This window comes from Bactrocera oleae, chromosome 3, assembly GCF_042242935.1.
Source record: "Bactrocera oleae isolate idBacOlea1 chromosome 3, idBacOlea1, whole genome shotgun sequence".
Classification (NCBI taxonomy): Eukaryota; Metazoa; Arthropoda; class Insecta; order Diptera; family Tephritidae; genus Bactrocera; species Bactrocera oleae.
The window spans coordinates 72,246,750-72,268,938 of record NC_091537.1 but is presented as its reverse complement, the minus strand read 5'-3'; the positions used below and the strand labels follow the sequence as shown (position 1 = coordinate 72,268,938).

Genomic DNA, 22,189 nt, shown 5'->3' with positions numbered 1-22,189 from the left:
TTAGACAATTCGCCGCTTTTCACATGTTCTATTTTAGTTTCACTCCATTGATCACCAATAAATATGCTTCATATGTCACGTGCACGCACTTGCAATAATGTGTTATGGGTACAACAGCGTCTGGCTTTTTGAAATTACTTGTATCAAAAGAGAAGCAACCCATGTTTCCTAACAAATAATTTTACTCATTTTGACATTTTGAAATAATTAGCTATTGCTTCCGCCTCATTACTTCCTTAATATATATATGTATATATATAAATATATAATAGTTTGAAAACTTGTAAAGAAAATGATCTTAAAACGCACTTAAATTTTATTAGCAGTAATTCACCTCAATTTATTTTGTTTAATCTGTCAATATTGCTAACTGAATACGAAAGCATAACATTGCAGCAATTATAACAACATACCAAAGATTTGCCTCAAGGCTCATATGTATTACCTATGCTTGCCTCCCGCTTCATTAAACTCATGTTTGGTTAAATAGTATTTCATTTAGTTACGATATTTGATAATAAGTATGTATGCATGTATTTAAATATATATGTATATATTAATACATATGTATGTATATATTTATATATTCAATTAAAATTTAAACTTTAAAATTTATAGTAAATCATAATCATTAAAGAAATTGTTTTACAATTAACAGTCAGTGTGTTGGTTTTGTGTTTAATCCTCTTTTACTTTACGTTACGTTTACTTTAACTTTGCATCAAGTGGTTGCTTGTTTTTGTTTTTTTTTTTTAATTTAGTTTTACGTTAAAATTTTATACTAGCGTACATTAAATTTAGAGTTGTTTCATTTGTAATTGTAATTTAGCATTCGTTCTATCAAATATGTAATCTTATTTTGTTTTGTTAAATTAGTTATCATTATGTTACGATTAATTTTACATAAATTTAAATGTATGTGGTAGATAATAAATTGTATTTTTTCTTTGTTTTTTTTTCTTGTATTCTCCATTTAAATGTAATTTAGTTATGTATGCTTTTAAAGTATGTTTGTGTTTACAGTAATTTATTTTTATATTTAATTTAATAATTACGTCAGGTTTTCTTGTTATAATATAATATTAGCGTTTATTTTTTGCTTTTTTTATTTGTTTGAGGCTCGCATCAGTGATATTTGTGAACACTAGCTACCACCATTTTGTTGCCGTTTAAAATATATTAGAATCTGTATATTTTTTTTATTTAGCTTATACCTTGTAACATCTTTATTCGTAAGCATATTCAATTTAGCTGAACTGGGTCGCGAAGTTAACATAAAAAAGGCATTTACAGTTCACATGAAACGCGGCAAAAAACTTAGAGAAAAAAAGTATAATGAAATAAGTTTCATAGAAAAAATGTATCGCCTAGTAATAATTATTTTAAATTGAGGACATGTTATTACGATGTTTTTTTTTATTGAAATAAAAATGCAGCTTATTTTAAACATCTATACTTTACGCAAGTTAATCTATACTTCCAAAAAAAAAATTTACAGGCATTTAGCATGTTCACTACTATTTATGTTAAGAGATTGTATTACTTTCGCGGACACCGTATTTAAATTGCGTTTGTAATTATCGTAGTAATAGTTATAAACTATATATAGACTACACATCATACACTTGATGAGATATATTATTTCTAAATTAAAACATTCCGTTTGTTTACTCTTATCAACTTCAAATATAATTTTTGTTCTTTTTTTCCATCTTTGTCCTCTTGTTTCATCAAAATTTTGATAAATTATTGTATGTAAACTATGTTTGTAGGTATGTATAATATATATACATATATATGTATCTATATATATTGGCGCTTTAATTCACTATTACTACACATAATTCTTGTTGTTGTATCTTCATAGTTATATATAAAGTGAATATATACGTGTGTGTGTTTACATTTCGTTTTCACCTATTCAATTTTACTCATTTACACACTTCAAAAATTGATATAGCAATGTATATGTTTGTATATTATTTTAAATATTATTGTAATTTACTATTTTTATTATTATAATTTAAGTTGTAACTAAAGATCAAACCATAAGTGTAATTATATAAGGATGTGGATGTGTGTTGGTGTATACAATTTATGCACACAAAATCCAATTTTAATGTAGTTTAACAATACTATTCTCTTGAGATTAAGAAATAAAAGAAATCAACTGGAACTGCCAGCTAAGTTAGACTGTAGTGTAATTAAATGCGGCAAATGTGCAAATGTGCAACGAATTTACAGTTTAACAAACGTCCTAACATATAGAACTAAAAGTAAATATTACTGGGGAGTGAGATATAAAACAACTCCTTATACACTAATAGCTTATTTAAATGATTAGGTACAACTTATAACACGTTAAGTATAAATGTTATTCCCGAAAAATATCCATATAAATTATTGTAGTATTGTGCCTAAAAGCGAGTTATTTTGGGCATTCATTCATCAAATTCATGCAAAAAATAAATAACTCATAATTAATTCAAAATAAGATCGCCATTACATATACCCATTCCTCTACAGTCTCATCATATATCCTTAGCTGTACCAGTTGATTCATTCTAACGAATTTATACTAGATTAATGAACAGTTTACGATTTGTTCGCTAAATATTTTCAAATTATGAATTTACTTTTTGCTTGTAATTTTACGCTACGATTTGTTTAGTCAATGTCTGTGTATAATGGATGGTAGCAGTGTGTTTATGTATGTTTTGTTAAGTGCCTAATGCTCTTCGCTTTATTTTTATGCCTTCACATATGTGTTTTTTTTTGTCCTTTTTCCTCAATATAAGTAATGTATGTATATAAACTTTATATTTAGTATTTGTTTATGTAATATATATATATAGTTAGTAATTAATTTCAACAACTGAACTGAATGAATAGACGCTAAGCTTATAAATTAATCTTGTTTCACTGTACACGACCGAAAGGCAACGTTCACTACTTCGGCGAGGACGCTGCAATTTGGACGTGGAGTGTATCTAGACTAATGCGCCTTAAACTGCCTGCGAGGCAGCGTATGGAGGTTGTGTTGCACTGTCATTTCCATACGTTGAACGTGGTCCGGCGCCATAGTTTGAAGCACCGCCGTCTTGCTTGCCATAGTTGCTGTAGTCATAATCATAACCAGAGCCATAACCGCCGTAGTCATATTCAGAGCCCGATTTTGACGCCGAGTTACCAGGACCAGTCCGGGGCATTCCACCTACTGGACCAGTTGTCGAGGGGCCACCAGCACCCCATGTTTGAGCGCGTGAATACATATCAGTAGCGCTTCCAGCAGCAGCGCCTGGTGCTCCCGTTGGACCTGCCGAATTTGGTGGTATATTCCAAGAGTTCCAGCTACCACCACCTGAAGGACCTGATGGTCCGCCAGTTGAGGTCGAATTGTACATATCATAACCTCCATATCCTTGTGTTTGTTGCGGACCAGCTGCATAGTTTGACCATTGTGGTGGTGGCCCCTGTGGTCCCGGTGGTGCACCCCAACCTTGGTATGAACCAGGGCCGCTGTTTCCATAACCGTAGCCCTGTTGTTGTGGCGAAGTTCCCCAACCTTGATAGCCAGGCATCATATTTGGGGCTCCGATTGGCATATTAAGTGGCGGACCTCCCATTTGACCATTTTGACCCTGCATCATATTAATAGGCGCATGATGTGGGCCCCAATGATTGCATTCATTTCCAAGTTTTCCATAGCCACCACTTACATTGCTATTATTAGCGTTTTGACCGCCAGATCCATCACGTGGCTCCGCTTTTTTGATTTCCACCTATGAATTCATAGACAGTATTTTATAAAGTTGAATTAATTAAATTTCGTATGAATCCTACATATTACAACATATAATGGTAATTCAAAGAAATAAGATATACTATCTTTTTTTCATACTGAGAATTAGTTTGCACAAAACAAATAAATAAACCAAATTTAATAACGGCCTATACATTCAAAAATAAAATTCTTTCACAAAATCTATTGTTTAGAAGATGGATTTGTTGGTGTACGAAATACATACCTGTTTGCCATTAAGATTGATGTAGCGTTCATTGGTGACATGTTCGACAGATGATTCCTCTTCAAAGGATAAAAAGCCGAAACCACGCGATTTTTTCTTTTCTTGGTCGTACATGATAACTACCTCAGTGACTTTGCCATATCGTCCAAAGAATGTACGCAAATCGGTCTCAGTTACATTCGACGGCAAACCACCAAGAAAAACTTTATAGCCGCCACCCTTTTTAGGCTTCTGAAGAGTGCGTGGGTTACATGGTTTCGGATCGATTGTTCGTCCGTCAAGTGTATGCGGACCGCTCTGAAGTACATGGTTCACATTTGCAGGATCTGCAAACGTTACGAAACCAAAACCACGGGAACGACCACTCTCGTTGTTCTTCATTACTACACAATCAATGATCTCTCCGAAACGGCAGAAATAACGCGATAGATTCTCCTGCGTCGTCTCCCATGAAAGACCGCCAACAAAAAGTTTTCCCCTCTCGTCTTCCTCCATGATCTTCTGGGGACTCTTTAAATATATAAATTAATTTATGGTTAGAATATGTGTATTCAAATTTAGCAATTTATATTGATCTTACAGTTGCAGTTGCTGAAATCGTTTTTAGGCCGTTTCTTCTTCTGTTGCTGCTGCAAACTTTTCTGTACTTTTTGCGCTGGTTTTCTAACCGAATATAGTATTTTCAATACCTTAATGAAGTTTAACTAGTAGTTTTTTTAGTTTGTTATCGTTAGTTTTATTTAAGCAAAGTATAGCTAGCTTAAGTGAAGAAACTCGCTCCGACTATTGAAGGGGCTTGAATATGCTATATCCACACTTTGCGGTTGTTTAGCTTAGAAAACTAAAGCCACGACTTCAATACGTAACTTTCTAAATTTGATTTAACAAACGTAAAAAACAACAGCATAAACGGCGATGGATAGCATGAAAATAGAAAAATAATAGATGTTTTAACACTTTGGTAATACACTTTATATATAATATAATAATTTCATCTTTCGGGCATCATCAATAACTCAATTTTAACATAGAATTTATTCACACACTTTTATACCTTATTTTAATCCGTCAAGTGTAATAGACAAGTGTTTGTGACTAAAAAAAATATACAACCTAACAGCTATTATTTAAAACGAAAACAAATACTTTTTGCGCCGTGACGCCTCTATTGATATCTCAAATTATAATGAATGCTATATTTTAAAAACAGTCGTTTAAGTTATTACACACGAGTCTGTTTTGAAGTAAAGCTATTTAACCTAAAGCAATTATACGCCTATCTTGGGAAATTTACGCATTTTCAGTTTGGCAACATCAGGTATACGGAAAACGGACGTACCTGACTATGTTATATTCACCTCTACTATCGTTATTCACCATTAGCGGCATTTCTATCCAAAAACAAAATGGATGTCTCATGAGTGCTTAATCACAAGTATAGCAGGCTAAAAACAAATGTGTAGCATCCAGCTATTTTAATAAACATTTAGCACCTTTATAACGCGAGATAAGCAAATTTAAAAATGTGTTTGATGTTATTTACTTAACGCACTAAAACCGCCACATTTACAACATATAACCTAAAAATTCAATATATACAGCATTAAGCTTTGTCACAAAATGGGGCAAATACATACGAAGTTCCACATAGTGTACATATGTCCCAACCTAATACAAACATAGTTACAGCACAATGAATGGAATGCCTATGTCAATCCATTAAAGATATGATTTACCGGTTGTACATATGTTAATCCCGACATCTTTTTCAGACACAAATATTTATATTTTGTAAAAATATTGCTTCCTGTGCATAATTGTTGAATGTACATATGTATATACCAATATATCTTCAAATGCACATACTTTATTATATACATGCGTAAATGGCCGACTCGGACTCGCGAGTTATTCCGTGTATACACGGTATACATATTTGTAAGTGGAGATGTGTGAATCGTGTGGATATACATAGTATTTTGTATGTATAGAATAAAATAAGGAATTTTTCACTTTTCACGAAAATTTGTAGTACATAGCAAAATAAAAATATGCAATTTTCATGTACTTTAACAAGATAGCAAAGTAAAATATCAAAACATCTACGTATTCATAATTTTCTCCATTGCCTCGTATTAAATACCAGCTTGATTGATGCCGCGATGAACATAAATTATTACAACTATCGCGGTACCCATTCCCACATTAATCGAACCATCCACACTGATTTCTTTTAGGTTTTTAAGGAGCACCAATTTGCGTAAACGCCAACCAATGAGTGGAATCTAGTCAGCGGCAAACAGAACCAGCTTGCTAATTCACGTAAAATTCCGACACCCGAAAGCGTTATATAAAGTCCTTAAATCATAAAAATTTTATTCTCACCGTTTCCGCCAAGTGTTCGTCTGCGAGAATCTCAATTTATTCGCACTGCAAATTCACTAAATTTAAGTTTTTTCCTTAAAAAACTAGCTTATAATTAATTGTATGATTTGATGCATACGATTATAACCTAACTTAAAAAAATGATTTCGACAAACTGAAACGCTGCATGCAGGAGGTGAGTTTTCCCTGTACTGAACTGTGGTGAAACCGTCTACGTCGCAGAGTACAATGACTGCTTGTTCAGTTGAAAGTACTATATATCTATCTCTTTTTTTCATATGCGTTGAGTAGACTCGCAGTATTATGCCACGTTTTATTCTTGAAACATTTTCCCTCCACAAAAGGCTTGTGCATTCCAGCAAAATTATCAATCATTAACCCATATGTAGATACACCATTTTTTGCTAGTACTTCGATTAATTATATAAATATAATCGGATAATTCTAATATCTAGTGATAATAACTATAATTAAAATATGAAATTAAAATTAGTCTACTAAGTTTTTTCACACTCTGAAAGAGAATATATGTTGTACTGTATTTTATGAATATGTATGATGTTAAATATTGTTAAAAAGGACTTTGAGGATGTTTAAGAGCATACTGAGTTAAAGAACGACGTATTATTAACTTTTTTTTTCTATATATAATTAAATTTAATAGGGCTTATTAAATATTTAAAACAAAATATATGTATGTATTGTGTACGGAGTATACATAAAATATTTATTTTCCGATTTTTAGAATTTGAATTCTTTGCAAAATTTAGTACGTACGTAGGTAAAATGCAATTTAAATTTCAACATTACCGTTTATTCATTTAAGCATATACGGACTTCGTTTTTATTGAATTGAATGGGTTTAAAATATTTTTTATGTACATAATGAACGCATCTCTGAGGGATGATATTAACATATCTGGTTAACAAAATTCCTTTGGTCCGAAATTTTAACTGTGAATTACAGCCAACTTCAAGTCATTAATTTAAGTTCAATTTCAGTTTAACCAAACGAATTTGGAATATCTCTTTATTCATTGAATTTCTTGTGATTATTGTTTTCGTTGAAGTTTTTTTACAGAAAGTAAATACGACTTACATAATAGTGGTACATTCGTATCGAACAAATGCTCGAAATGGAAGCATTTCGTAAGCTTCAACCTGACAGAAAAAACGACGCGGATAGTTCTCAGGAACAAATCGAATTAAACTCCAGCGTTGAGATGCATTCACCTTCTCCCGTTTGTCTTATTCAACCTCGGAAACTACGTTTTGCATCACCACAGATCGATGAGGAAGCACAGAAACGGTCAAGTCCGGTACAGACGCGATCGTCAGCAATTGCATCTGTTTCGCCTCCTTACCGCAAGGTACGAGCATTGAGACTTTTCGACACCCCCGCCACACCGAAAACCATTCTGCAAAAATCACGAAACCATCTGTCTGCAGCGGTTGCGGCAGACGTTGCTCGAAAAAGCGAAATAGAGGAACGACCAAGATCGCTGCCATTGCATAGTCGAGTTTTAGATAATTTTCAACAGACCGCAAATGTGAATCCTTTTACCCCTGACAGTAAGATATACGAAACTTTTGCCTATCCTTATATTATATAAATTATATCTTATATTTATTTGTTTTGCAGGTTTTCTGGCTCGAAATAAAAAGCGATGCCGAACTCAATTTGGAAGAGACAATTTGAGCAATCAATCACTACAGATATTTTTAAACACGGAGGCAGATAATATAGCTGATGGAGAAGAAGATGGCAATGTGGAAATACTTCAAGCTCCAAAAAGACTAGCTTTGCAAGATACAAACATTAGCCGTTATCAAAAGGAATTCTTAGAAATATCCCTAATTGGTTAGTACTTACATAATATAATAGCCTTTAATTATTATATATTGTTATATATGTATATATTTATCAATTTGAATTGTTTTTCAGGAATTGGAGAGTTCGGTTTAGTTTATCAGTGTCTTAATCGATTGGATGGTTGTATATATGCCATTAAGAAAAGTATAAAGCCAGTGGCAGGTAGTTTTTTCGAGTGAGTTTGAGAAATAGTGTTTTGAGAATATAGTATTTATTTTTTGAATTATTATTAAATCATACCACTCATACTGAAATTTGTTTTTTAAATTTACATTACAGAAAACGGGCTTTGAACGAAGTATGGGCACATGCGGTATTAGGAAAACATGACAACGTTGTTCGCTATTACTCTGCGTGGGCGGAAGATAATCATATGCTCATACAGAATGAATATTGCAACGGCGGCAGTTTACAATCGCTTATACAAAAACGTTTTCTCGTTGAATCTGAATTGAAAATTTTATTACTTCATGTGGCAGAAGGTCTTCGATATATACATTCAAATGATCTGGTGCATATGGACTTAAAATCGGGCAATATTTTTCTTACGAAAATGCCGTCGCTACATAAGTCCAGTTCAACACCGTTGACAAAAGAATACTATGAAGATGGTATGGATGGTATATATGAAGAGCTTAGTAACACAGAATGTATTACAACATATAAAATTGGTGATCTTGGACATGTGACCTCAGTAAAAGAGCCACACGTTGAAGAAGGCGATTGCCGTTATTTACCATTTGAAATACTACAGGAAGATTTTAGTAATTTGTTCAAAGCAGATATATTTTCACTTGGTATGACATTGTTTGAAGCAGCCGGTGGGGGACCATTACCGAAAAATGGACCTGAATGGCAGAATTTGCGTAACGGCGAATTTCCAAATATATCAACATTAAGTCCAGAATTTAATGAACTCATCAAACTTATGACACATCCTGATCCGGAAAAGCGCCCTTCATCAACATCTATTTTTAATCATCCGTAAGTAATTTTAATAATATAACATATAATGAAATGTATTATGTTAACTCTTTGCCTATTCATAATATACATATGTTTCTTGTTTATTTTTTTTATAAATTTTTTTCATGAAGTATATTGAGTTCATTGGAATCAAAAACTAAATCGCAACTTAATCAAGAGTTGACTATTGAAAAACGAAAGAATGAAATATTACTACGCAAATTACGCGAAGCCAAAAAACTACTCAAACAGTATGAACAAAATGGAGGTAAGCTATATTAAAAATTATTAAATTCAATAACTAAACTGCATACGTGGGATATGTTAATAAAACTACATTATCTTTGTCTACATGTTATATTTATAAAGGGGCTATAAATTCGATTTTTTTAAGTAAATTTTTCCAACATGCACCATAACCATCAAAAAATTCTTTCAATTATTTGATTGCCTTAAAAAATATATAAAAGATTATTTTTTTTACGACGAAGTTTGTAACGCCCTATATAGTCGATTTAGACATGTCCGTCTGTCTGTCCATATATACGCGAACAAGTCGCTCAGTTTTGGAGATATCGAACTTTTCTCTCCAAGAAGCTGCTCATTTGTCAGAACCACCGATATACAGCAACGGTAGCATATAAATATGTTGCTGCCATACAAACTGATCGATAAAAATCAGGTTCTTGTGAGTAAAGCTCTTTTTACACGATATTTGCATGAAATTTGGCATGGATTATTATACAAAGGATTAATTGTTCAGAAGTTACCACTTAGCATATAGCTTCTATACAAACTGACCGATCGAAATCAAGTTCTGGTATGGAAAACTTTTTTATTTCACGAAGTTTTTTGTATAATAGTGATTTCTATAATATAATTTTACTTTTTTTTTAAATAATTTTACATAATTATCAATCTTACAATTATATTTATTATATTTTTTTTAGCAAATCAAACGCCAACAGCTTCTATGGAACAGCGTTGTTTACGCTCATATTCGCGCAAAAAACGCACATGCCACAGTTCTAAATTGGATGGTCTGCGCGATCGTAACAAAAATGTTATTAACAAATTAAATTATAGAATTGAGTAAATGCTGTCAATAGTATTAATTGCGGAAGTTATACAAACGAATTTTACCCATTGTCCTTATTTTATTTTTTAACTATAAACAGACTGTAAATAAGAAAATATATAATATATATGTATGTACGCCAAATGTACGGATATAGCTTTATTTCTCAATTTTTGTATCACTAACGGTGACATTACTGGTTTATGAAAATACTAACTGGTTGTTACTAAACAAACATGTCTACCTGAAGGCAATCAAAATATAATTTGATTTGTATTAAAGCAAATAGAATTATTAGAGTACGCATACAACAGAAGACAACTAATTAGATTCTTACTACAAAAGGAATTACTTACGATATACATACAATGTGTGTGGACATGTGTAAGAATTATGTGGAAAAATACAAATACATTTGTAAAATTTTTGTATCTTGGTGGTTATTTGAATTAAAAAGATGTACAATCATTATATTTGTTTCAATGTTTATCATACCATTTAATATGTTTATTTATATTTGTAAGTTTTAATTAGACTTTTTTACTTTTTATTTTTCATGTAAAATAAAAAAATATAACGTGAATATTTCAACATTTGAAACATCTACATATTGGCATTATTATTTTCATATATGTATTTTTTCCATTATTCCTTTTTTTTAATTGCATTCTTTATTAATTATTATATTTAAACAATTTAATTAGAAAAATCTTTCTCATTATTATATGGATCTACATCATAACAATAAAACCCTTGTTGATACTGTCAGTCAGAATCATTAATGGTTTTTTTCCGTTTCTTGGCTTGTGAAATTTTTTGCTTAGGCCAGTCCTCCTGAAAAAAATAATTAAAATTAATCATTTATATGTATTATATTTTCATCCGTTTCGTTTGACATACTTCACTTGATTCTTCATCTGATGAATAAATCGTTTTAACGGGATCTGAGTTTTTTTTGTTACTCGCATTATGATTATTTGTATCTTTTTTACTAGTCGGTTGTTTTCTGCCACGTCCACTACCACCTCGTCTCCCCACTGCTGTCGTTTCATCTTCAGCGGCCAGCGCAAATAAATCGCTATATTGCTTCTGAAATATGAAAAAATATATATATAATCAGCACATTTGATATATTGTAACAATAGCACATAGAAATTTCGTTGTGATTAAATTATCGAACAAAAAAAAAATATTAACTTTCGTTGTACCGAAGCTAGAATAAACTTCACATAAAAAAATACAGGATCTTGATTTTTATCGTTCAGTTTATATGGCAGCTATATGCTATAGTGGTCCAATATAAAAAACTTATTCGGGTATAGTAGCATTGCCCTGGGCAATAATCCATGCCAAATTTCGTGAAAATATGTCAAATAAAAATGTTTCCCATACAAAATCGCAAGAGATTTTTATCGTTCACTTTGTATGAGTTATACGCTAGTGCCCGAATATTGGCGGTTTATACTAATGAGCAGCTTCTTGGGGAGAAAAAACGTCTGCAAAATTTTCAGATTGATATCTCGAAAACTGAGGGACCAATTTTTGTACGTACAGACAGACGGACATGGCTAAATAAACTCAGCTCATTTACATATATTATTTATAAGGTTTCCGACGTTTCCTTTTGGGTGTTAGAAGTTTCGTGGCAAACTTAATATACCCTGTTTAGGGTGTAAAAATGCAATCTTACTTTTGTGCTCTCGTTACTATGTGTATACGCTGCTTGTAGCGCGCGTTGCATAGTATCATAAACATAAAGCCCTGTGCCTGTACCATGTCTGCAACTCCGTCGATAGTGCTCCAAGTGACTCAGCACCTGAAATAAGTAAGAATAATGCGATTTGTAGTTGTTGTTAATTTATGATTTATATGTCCATGCATGTAATACCTGATCGGCGGAGGGTAAGCTACTCATTGCAGAACTACCTTTGGTTAATCTTTTCCGTTTGTTTGGAGAAGAGCTGGGATACTTTGACGTAAGTAGTGATGCTATGATTTCCGACAGTTTTTCCTCGCCGCGCTGGCACCAGAAACTAGAAATAATTATACATTTGCATACATATTTAACTGTATATATGTTTAAAAAGATAAATATGCGACTAATCATTTTTGAAAGCAAAACAAAACCATAGTGGTTTGAAACCCATTGAAAAAGGAAGATAAAATAACAAAAATGAAATAAATGGATTGAATACAGTGTGTTTGGATCATAAAAAGGTAAGTTTAAAGCAAATTTCTTAAAAAAAAAAATTGTAATAGATAAAAATATAAAACCAAAAACTTGGTTGTTTTAATTTTTCATATAAATTTTAAGTTATTTAAAAAAGGTGTAAATACAAACGTTGTAGATCTTTTTATTACCTACAACTTAAATTTTTTAATTGGGCTCGTAGTTTTGTGGGAATCGTGATAACCCTTTTTTAAACTTTAACAATTCAATTTTAAATATTGAAAATTTGAATTTTTAATCCAAAATTTTTTAATTAAAAAATTCGCTACCCTGATTTTAAGTATGTATGATTAAGCTTACCGTAATGCCGATGTGACAAAAGGATCACCCCGAGATTTTGTCTCTCTACTCAATAATAGGCGTATCAGTTCATTTGTGGGCTCCTCGTTTTTCAGCCATAAAAGCATATAGCTAAGAGCTTCTGGATGACTTGAAGATTCCAGCTCAGGTAAAATATCCTAAAATATAAAAGGTTATATAAATAATCTAAGCTTTATCATTATTAATGTTTCTTGGCGATTCATTCGTTCGCATATTCCGGATCATAATAATTTACCTGTAAGCACTTAAGCGGCACATCATGTGCTTGCACCAACTGCCACAGGCTCAGTTGCTCAAATGTTTCATAAACTAAACTCTCGCGCAGACAGTCGATCAGTCCATCCTGCTTGAAGAGTGTCAATTTACCTTGCGCCACATAGTAAATAAGGTCACGCAAGTTCTTCGCATCAATACATCTCAACGTAATTCGCAGCAATTCGCTATTGTTTATGGCTGTACTTTTGAACTCGCGATAAATATCTGGCAAAAGCCAAAGAAAAATTATCGTACTTTCTTTTTCAAGTAAATCTAAGTCGCGCGCTAAACAATCGTCCACTTTTTCACCACTCGCCTCACATAACAGCCGATAAATTGGCGTTTTGAATTGTGTCGCTTGTTGGCTATTCTTACGCGTTTGTAATTTAACGTGAACTTTCATAAAGTAAAGTAATAAATAACCAATTTCCGGTATTCGTTCGCATATTTCAGCGAGTAAAGTTTGAAATGGTTTTTTACTTTTCTCATCATTTTCGTAGAGAAAACGAAATAGTCCAAAAAGTGGATAACTTATACTTTTTGCCAAATTTTTTTCATCGGTTTTACTATCGGTGAAAATATTTTGTTGTGGCAATGTTTCGCGTAAAATTAAATGCGTATTCGAGATCACATAATTCAATTGTGCTTCATCCAATGCTGAGGCGGGCAATGTTCGAAAATCCAACAAAAATGCTTCCCACGTAAAGGAGTTGCGTTTTGTGACAAATGTTTCGAATGAGTCACTTATAGAGGCGGGTAGATCGATTTTCTCCGGTATGGGTTTCTCTTTTAATCGCACTTTTGATAAAGGCAAATCATCATCGTCGTCGGTTAGCTCTTCACTTTTGACATCTTTTGCAACGTCATCGTCATCTTCGCTGAAAGCTGCTTCGGTTTCAATATCATTACTTTCGGGTGATATAACCGTTAATTTACTATCCTCTTCGATGTTGGTTGTAGTACTAACACCACCACTACCTATTGCACTAGCATCGACACTTTGAGCTTCTGTTAAATCAGACACATTGGTACTGAGTTGAAAATTATTTTGTAGATGCATTTCAGGTTGTTGTGCAGCAAAAAAGGTTTGACCACGGTGTAGTACACGAGGTTCTGCTTCTTTTTTAAATGGTGGCATCGGTACTATTGGTGTTGCAGGATGTTGTGTGGGTGAAACAAATTCACGGAAATTTTCTCGGATTAAATTGCGAAGCTCTCGATCTAATTTCGGTGATTCAAATAAGGGCTGTAAGTTTGGAATGACCTGTAAATGGGGAATTCGTTAATATAATTTATAAAATTGCCATGTGAAAATAGTTCAATACATAAGTACATATTAAAATAATTACAAAATAGCAGATTTGAAAATATAATGAAGTTAAATCGGTTTCCAAAACATTTCTTTCATAATGCTCTGCTTTAATCAGAATTTTTGTATGTTTTTTTTTTTAACTTACAATTATGAATATCATATACTAATATAAAATTATATGTTTAATTTATATAGAAAATATATTATGAACACTTTTCTTATTACTTAATTCCATACCTGCTTTTCGAGTATCTTATTTAATGAATTATATACACCAGTACGTATTTTATCTTCGTGCCGTATATCAAAATTTTTCATTATGCGACAGAGAAAATCCAATAGTGTGCTGCTGACGAATGGATGATTGCGTATTGAATGATACATTACTAAAATGCCCGGTTCGATATTCATTATATTATCCTTGATCGGATCAAAAAATAGCCAATCATAGAAGAGCGAAAGTTTAGCGTTAGCCAATGCAATCGGATTTGTACAAGATGATATCAGCCAACCAATGATGGCCCAACGAGGAATGATATCCGAACACAACATATCATTTGTGGGATGTATGACATTTATAATAAACCTTATTAAATCTGAACGCAAGCTATGCGATTCGGGAGTTGCAAAATATTTATCCTGGAACCAGTCCTGGTAACGTTTCTGATTGCCAAACTTAACAGATGATGCGAGAAATGTCAATTTACGTTCAATTTCTGGCGTTAAACGACTTTGTAGAAATCGTCGGCTTGTTCGTGTTTGCAAAAGTTGCCAAATGCCGGTAAATGTTGGATGTAGACTTTCTGGGCTATGTAAAATATCCCGCCACAACTGTTCAAATTCCGGAACTCTCGCAACATTTTGTAAGAGCCTGTAAGTAAATGTAGCCATTAGTTATAAATATATTGCGTAACTTATGCCATTTATTAATGATTTACTATTTGATAGTAATGTTAATTTCTCTACAATAATGGTGTATACCTTACAAAATCTCTCCCCAATGGTATTATATCTAAGAAACGATCGCGTATTAATGATATTATAAATTTTACTTCTTTTTGTCGAAGAGTAGTCAATGACGGGCTTGCGTGATCTTCTATAAGTCGAACATAGCTATATACCACTGTCTGTACAAGAAATGCTTGTGATTCTAGCCATGCACGATAATCGATGAATATGTCAAGAAGGCCTTCAACCAGAAAGATATTTTTAATGGAAATATCACCACCACCAGCTTGCCTAAGGCAATTCCACACTATATTTTCCACCAAAAGTACTTGATGTTTCACAAGTTCTCGTAGTAACCATATTAGCTGGCGGCGTGCCACTTCAGTTAATTTTCCATATTTTTCGGCTACAAGCATTGTAAGATTTGAAACAACCATATTCATTCCGTCCCTAGCGACAAGTGTTAAATCTCTATAAGCTTTTGGCGCCACGGCAGGGTCTGTTAACATTGTGTATAAAAATCCTATTGAAATATCTTCATGCTGTTTTTCTTTACATACGAGTTGTGACAGAATGTCATGCATGTCCTTCTCATTGAGGCCATTGATTTGCTGTTGTAGGCTTACGTACGCACGTTCAAATCGCTGCAAGTAAAGACATATTATAAAATAAGTTGTAGCACTATATTCTGAAACCATACTATTTTGAAATCAATTTCATTATGTACATAAAGCATTACATTCAAAAAAAATATGACAAAATGTTTTAATCTTTGCAATGACGATGTAAAAATGTTAAACAGACCTCTTCCAATTCGTCTCGAAAATCTACGGCCGTACAAATGAACAATTTCGATTGGTTGTGATTGCTGTGTTGCTCCATTTGAAGAGCTCCCTCCCCGTCGGGAATGTTGCGGTCGTAGTCACAGTCTCTTTGTCGCTTTAGGTACATGCAACTGTTAATTCATAATTTAGGCGCCAATGCCGTTTCCTCACTTAACGTGTTTATTATTCTATGGATTTTAATTTAAAAACTACATCGACAAATAAATAAAATGAAAATTTTGTGTAAATTTGTGAAGTGAGAAAGCCAGCAGTTTTCATCAAACGAGTTAACAGCACAGTGTTGTATTAAATTTCTGAAAGAAATCTTTGTACGTATTAAATGTAGATTACAAGAAACATTATGCCTCGTTTATATTTATGTTACGGATGTTATACTTTAATTGCTCGAATTAATTTGACAAGGTTATATAAAATCTGTTCTTTAACTATTTTCTCATAAATAAATCTAAAAGATGCTAGAATATTTTATAAAAAAAAAATATTCTGCGTTTGTTGAGTTCTACTTTCAAAGTTTTGTTCCCAAAAATTATTTTTTTTAAATTGAAGAAATCACAAACCAAAATAAAATTCTTATGGAGTCGCTATGCCTAATAGCCGAAAAAAGTAAGTTGATTTTATTTTTGTAATAGTTTAAACGATATTCTTATATTTTATAAATCATATTCTATAAAATATTGTGATGCGATATCGAATTCAAATTTGTTTATAATCGCAATCGCCAAATGAATCGATATATTTGTTCGTCATCTCTTATCTTTGTTTAGTATTGAGTTGTCTCATCTATTTCTATTCGCATTGCAATTAAATAAAATTTGGTGAAATTTATTAATAGTCCGATTGTTATTTAAAGATATAAAATTCAAAGTGGATTCGGAAGTGGAAGAAATTAAAATGATGGAGGAAATGATGGAGACGATTGTGCCTCAGGAAGACTTTGATGTATGTAGTAATAGAATTAAATGAATTTTGTAATTACAATGTTACTATATTTTTTGTAGCGTAATGAGCAAAAGTACCTTCGAGAACTGGAATTGGATGGACGTGCAAGTGTAGAAGCAAAATTTGGATATGCCCTTTGTTTGGTCAGATGTGCACACAAACAAGATATCGCTAAGGTATTGTATATAGTTAAAAGTGCATTACTCTAACTACAATCTGTTATCATAGTAGTAATTATGAATCATCGTTTGAGTTTAATCTATAATTGTCCATGTCAATGAAATAGTTATTTGTTAACTTTATAGGGCATTGAGTTGTTGGAAGATTTAATGGAACACCATTCCGAAGGAAGGCGTGATTATCTATATTATTTGGCACTGGGAGAAGCGCGTATGAAAAATTACGACCGTGCACTTCAATATTGTAAGGCTTTCCTAGAAATAGAGGAAAATCCCCAAGTTCGCTCATTAGAGGTATTTAAATTTACATATTACTATATTATTACTATACAAAAAACGTGTATCTAATTTATAAGTTTGTTATATAATATAACAGTAATTGTTATACCCCGAATAGCGTTATTTTAGGTTTCACGAAGTTTGTAACATAATTGTTATACCCCGAATAGGGTATTTTAGGTTTCACGAAGTTTGTAACATCCGAAAGGAAACGTAAAATGTATATATATATGAAGATGTGACGAGCTTTATTGACTTAGCCATGTTCGTCTGTCTGTATATATTCGAACTACTTTCCTGAGTTTTTGAGATATCGCTCTGAAATTTGTACTCGTTTTCTCGCCAAGAAGCTGCACATCTAAACCATTCGTTGATACAAACTGAACGATCAAAATTAAATTTTTGTTGTTACTTGACGAGATATCTTAACGAAATTTGACATGAATTGTTGTCCAAGTGCTATGAAAACGGATTTATCAAAATCCAGTCCTTGTATGGAAAAGTTAATTGCCGAAATATCTTCACGAAATTTGGCACGGCCTACTGTCCAAGGCAACGGTACAATCTCCGAGTAAATTGTTTAGATCGGACAACTATAGCATATATTATATGTAGCTACCATACAAACTGATCGATCAAACTCCAGTCCTTGTATGGGAAGTTTTTTTTTGCGAGATATCTTCTCGGAACTTGGCAGTGTTAAATGTCCAATGCAACGGTGCAACCTCCGAAAAAAATTGTTCAGATCGGATTTCTATAGCATATAGCTGCGTTACAAACTGACCGAACAAAATCAAGATAAAGATATTTTTATACCCTTTTATGCTATAAAAAATACACCTGGGAGGGTATTATAACTTCGGCGCAGCCAAATTTATTATATGCGTCATGCTGGAGTGGTATTTTATTAAATTGCAATTTTTATATATATTTTTTTAGGAGTGCATTCAAAAGCGTTATGACAAAGATTTGAGGAAAGGCATGGCAGTAGCTGGAGGAGCAGTACTTGTGTTAGGCGGTATTTTGGGTCTAGGCATAGCGCTTGCCAAAAAGTAATGCTTACACAAACAAGTAAAATATACACTAATGTTTTAATTACAACATATACAATATTATTATAAACAGAAGCGTGTTATTTTATTTATTTGAAAATTTTATACTACTATAATTTATACAATATCTTACTTAGTATTTGATTTATAAAAAAATATTCAAATTATCTATATTTGTAGTAAAAACAGGCGTGATAAATAAATAACTAGCGAGCGGAAAATACCAGTAAGCTGAAAAAAAGTATATGAAGCCAAATCTTGTTGAAACTAACTGTATGTTTAATGCAATGGGTAGATGTGGATTTAATTCTGGATCTGATTTTTAAAATATCATAGAGTAGTAAAGAGTTCTACACAACACAATAACGAGAGAATAAGGCACAAATGAATGTTCTATTTAAAAGTTTTCGACAAAGATGCTTGTGTCAATCACAACCACTCAGTCTTCTATCATATCGATTGTCTTCGTCACATCAACAAAAATATTTTATTTAAGATTACCGTTTTAAAATTAGATGCTGAAGTATAGATTTTTTCTACAATTGGATTCCATATGTATATAAATCAGTAGAGCTAAGCATATGAACATACTCGTACATACCTCCTAATTGATTGACAGAAGATAATAGTTAATAATGCTATTATTCAAAAATTATAAAAGACAGAAAATACAGCTTGAGAAATGGAATTCATATAATGATTATATATACATACATCATCGGCTTTTTAAATCAATTCAAAAAAGTATCGTCTCTGGCATATGAATTACAATTTTTCATACTAACTGATATGGATATAACAAGAACATAAGAAATTTAAAAGGGTTTATAATATTCCACTTATCAACATTCTATAGTTAAAATTAGAAGTTTACCTTGATTAAAAGAAGAGAGAAGAGTATACAAAAAGGAAAGATATTTTAACAGCATGTTGAATCAGAATAATTATAAATTAAGCTGAAATTTTAAATTTTGTTTAAAAGAAAGTACTTGGTATACTATTTAAATGATTTTTTTTTATGTTTGCTTTGTTTTCTCTTGTACATGTACTCTATAGTTAAAAAGTGATTGTGATAGTGGTGAGCAGTTTGTTTTTATTTTTTATTAAACTTCTAAACTTATTACGTAAAATAATTGCACATGTTACCATTAAAAGTAGATAATCAAATTCGTAAAAATATATGTATAAACAAATATAAATGCATCCGTTTCCAAAATTTAAGCGTCATTAATAAATATCGTTGAAATTTAACGTCGAGTTTCAATAATTCACTAAGTCTTTTATGGCCGCTAGGCAACGATATTTGTCAGGCAAGTAAAATGTTTCATATACATGTGGAAATGGCGTATCCCAGCCGGTAACGCGCTTTACAGGTGCCTCCAAGTGCAAAAAGCATTTGTCTTGTATGGAAGCAGCTAACTCAGCACCAAAACCTTGAGTTAGAGGTGCTTCGTGAGCCACAATAACGCGCCCAGTTTTTTTTACGGACTGAGAAAGGAAAAGAATGTTTATGCGAGAGGTTTGCATTGCATTTTACATATACTTACTTTATACACTGTATCACAGTCCCACGGTAAAATAGATACTAAATCAATCACTTCGCAATCTATTTGATGTTCTTTTTTTGCAATTTCTGCCACCTTGTATATTAAAAAATATTATTTATTGCACAATAGTTTTATTATTTTGAATAATAGTTTTTCATTTTTAATTACCTCCAAGAGTACATGCACTTGTGTACCCCAACCAATCAGAGTGACATCTTTTCCTTTCAGCAACACGTCAGCTTTGCCTAATTCTGACACGTAATCGTTAGTAGGTACCTCCTCAACAGCGGCTCTATAAAGTGTTTTTGGTTCAAATACGATACATGGGTTAGGATCCCGTATGCAAGCTAGAAGTAAACCTTTAGCCTTCACTGGTCCTCTAGGTACTACAATTTTAAGACCAGGTGTATGTGCAAAGTATGCTTCGGGACTTTGAGAATGATAAAGAGCACCATGACCTACAGCTCCACAAGGTGCTCGAAATGTCAGAGAGCCACAATCAAATAGGCCACCGCTGCGATACCGATATTTTGCCGCTTCATTGACAATCTGATCAAATGCAGGAAATATATAGTCTGCAAATTGTATTTCCGCAATAGCTGTGGATCCAACATTAGCAATACCAATGGCGAATCCAGCTATTCCCTGCTCGGTTAGTGGAGTATTAAAAACACGGTCTTTCCCATACTTGTCACGTAGGTTAACTGAACATCGGAAGACACCGCCAAAGCCTACATCTTCGCCGAAAAGTAATGCGGTTGGATCTTTTGCAAGTACCAAATCCATAGCATTGTTGATTGCTTGAACCATATTAATTTTTTCAGTAACATTACCACTGGAAATAACTTCTTTCGGTGACTTGTCAGGATAATAAGTAAAATGAGAGCGATACCATGGAACTGTAGTACGAGATTTCAGTGTGTTCAATAATGGCAAAAAAGATTTCTTCATATTGTTAAAAAATATATACATATGTATTTTGTTGCAAAAAAATTTGGTTTTGGTGTTATGCTTAATGTTATCTTTCTGAGGTTATGTAAGCTAACGATCGTTTTGAGCGATCATATGTTCGCAATTGTTGCCAATGTGCTTACTTTTTGCGAAATGTGAATTTAATAAAAAAAACTATTAATATAATTAATATTTATAATTGGGAAAAGGGATAAGGAAATCTAAACAAGCATTAGTTCTTTTATTGATATATTAACATACATCTTCATACTTATAGGCTCCTCATAAAACATTGCGTCTGTTGTTTTAGTATAAGTTAAATATACTTGCCTTACGGGCACAATACAACAGAATTAAGTGATTTTCTAAACTATGTATATGCTGATTATTTAATTCTTTTTATAAACGATATAATGAGTTGTTTTTAAAAATTTAAATGCAGGGTAAAGTTATGTCAAACGATAACATTTTTCTCTGTGCTGAGATGGAGTGAAACAAATTTTACATTTTGCTATCCCAAATGGAAAGTAAAATTTTGACATTTGAAATTCAAAAAAAAAAAAACGCAATTTCGTCTTGGTAGTTAAATTATTAAATATATTCACAAAATTAATCAAATTAAAAGCAAAAACTATACTTTGCGAATTAAAATATTAATTACATTAATAAATTAACAAATAATTTGAATAAACAGTTTATATTCACAAAAGAATTACATCTTCAAGTATATCTTCCAGCTCGTTAACAAAATTTGTACAAATTTATCTTTTCTGAAAAGTGAAAGTTCAAACTCCCGAAATTTTAGATTTTTTTTCAATTAAGCGTTTATTTCAGAGATCATATTGATTTCAACTTTATTAAATATTTTTTCTTTGCACATTTTATGACATCATACCGTAAAATGTAAAAATGAATGAGAGATGTTTTTTAAATATTTCAATTACAACCCGACGTATGTTTATATAGCTATTCTAAAGCGGACCATAATCTTTTATTGAGAC

General features: G+C 32.2%; 5 protein-coding genes across 7 annotated transcripts; 2 read left to right on the top strand and 3 right to left on the bottom strand.

Moving 5' to 3' along the window:
* Positions 1 to 309: 309 nt before the first annotated feature.
* On the bottom strand, positions 310 to 6,603 carry Hrb27C (Heterogeneous nuclear ribonucleoprotein at 27C). Of its 2 annotated transcripts, none has more exons than XM_014234576.3 (4): positions 6,414 to 6,603; positions 4,609 to 4,898; positions 4,029 to 4,538; positions 310 to 3,782 (listed from the first exon to the last, which is right to left on the bottom strand). In XM_014234576.3, exons 3-4 carry the CDS (start codon positions 4,521 to 4,523, stop codon positions 3,006 to 3,008), a joined length of 1,272 nt encoding a protein of 423 aa, XP_014090051.1. In that variant the 5' UTR covers positions 4,524 to 4,538; positions 4,609 to 4,898; positions 6,414 to 6,603; the 3' UTR covers positions 310 to 3,005. The 2 variants fall into 2 exon arrangements, with proteins under 2 accessions (XP_014090051.1, XP_014090042.1); XM_014234567.3 differs by lacking the exon at positions 6,414 to 6,603 and adding an exon at positions 5,083 to 5,221.
* Positions 6,604 to 7,397: 794 nt separating this feature from the next.
* Positions 7,398 to 10,799, top strand: Wee1 (Wee1 kinase). The gene is made up of 6 exons (XM_014234543.3): positions 7,398 to 7,985; positions 8,056 to 8,274; positions 8,359 to 8,461; positions 8,566 to 9,270; positions 9,384 to 9,520; positions 10,203 to 10,799. The coding sequence occupies exons 1-6, from the start codon at positions 7,541 to 7,543 to the stop codon at positions 10,346 to 10,348; spliced, it is 1,755 nt and encodes a 584-aa protein (XP_014090018.3). The 5' UTR covers positions 7,398 to 7,540; the 3' UTR covers positions 10,349 to 10,799.
* On the bottom strand, positions 10,456 to 16,525 carry IntS3 (integrator complex subunit 3). Its single transcript, XM_014234530.3, has 9 exons — positions 16,201 to 16,525; positions 15,430 to 16,040; positions 14,686 to 15,319; positions 13,117 to 14,400; positions 12,861 to 13,018; positions 12,219 to 12,363; positions 12,021 to 12,146; positions 11,231 to 11,419; positions 10,456 to 11,164 (listed from the first exon to the last, which is right to left on the bottom strand). The coding sequence occupies exons 1-9, from the start codon at positions 16,345 to 16,347 to the stop codon at positions 11,096 to 11,098; spliced, it is 3,363 nt and encodes a 1,120-aa protein (XP_014090005.2). The 5' UTR covers positions 16,348 to 16,525; the 3' UTR covers positions 10,456 to 11,095.
* Positions 16,526 to 16,995: 470 nt separating this feature from the next.
* Positions 16,996 to 19,941, top strand: Fis1 (fission 1 protein). 2 transcript variants are annotated; one of them, XM_014234823.3, is made up of 5 exons: positions 16,996 to 17,180; positions 17,240 to 17,356; positions 17,486 to 17,653; positions 18,578 to 18,709; positions 18,871 to 19,941. In XM_014234823.3, exons 1-4 carry the CDS (start codon positions 17,133 to 17,135, stop codon positions 18,692 to 18,694), a joined length of 450 nt encoding a protein of 149 aa, XP_014090298.1. In that variant the 5' UTR covers positions 16,996 to 17,132; the 3' UTR covers positions 18,695 to 18,709; positions 18,871 to 19,941. The 2 variants fall into 2 exon arrangements, with proteins under 2 accessions (XP_014090298.1, XP_014090290.1); XM_014234815.3 differs by having other exon boundaries at positions 16,997 to 17,180; positions 18,578 to 18,690.
* On the bottom strand, positions 19,764 to 21,281 carry BckdhB (Branched chain keto acid dehydrogenase E1 subunit beta). The gene is made up of 3 exons (XM_014234802.3): positions 20,406 to 21,281; positions 20,238 to 20,330; positions 19,764 to 20,178 (listed from the first exon to the last, which is right to left on the bottom strand). The coding sequence occupies exons 1-3, from the start codon at positions 21,207 to 21,209 to the stop codon at positions 19,951 to 19,953; spliced, it is 1,125 nt and encodes a 374-aa protein (XP_014090277.2). The 5' UTR covers positions 21,210 to 21,281; the 3' UTR covers positions 19,764 to 19,950.
* Between the last annotated feature and the right edge of the window lie 908 nt (positions 21,282 to 22,189).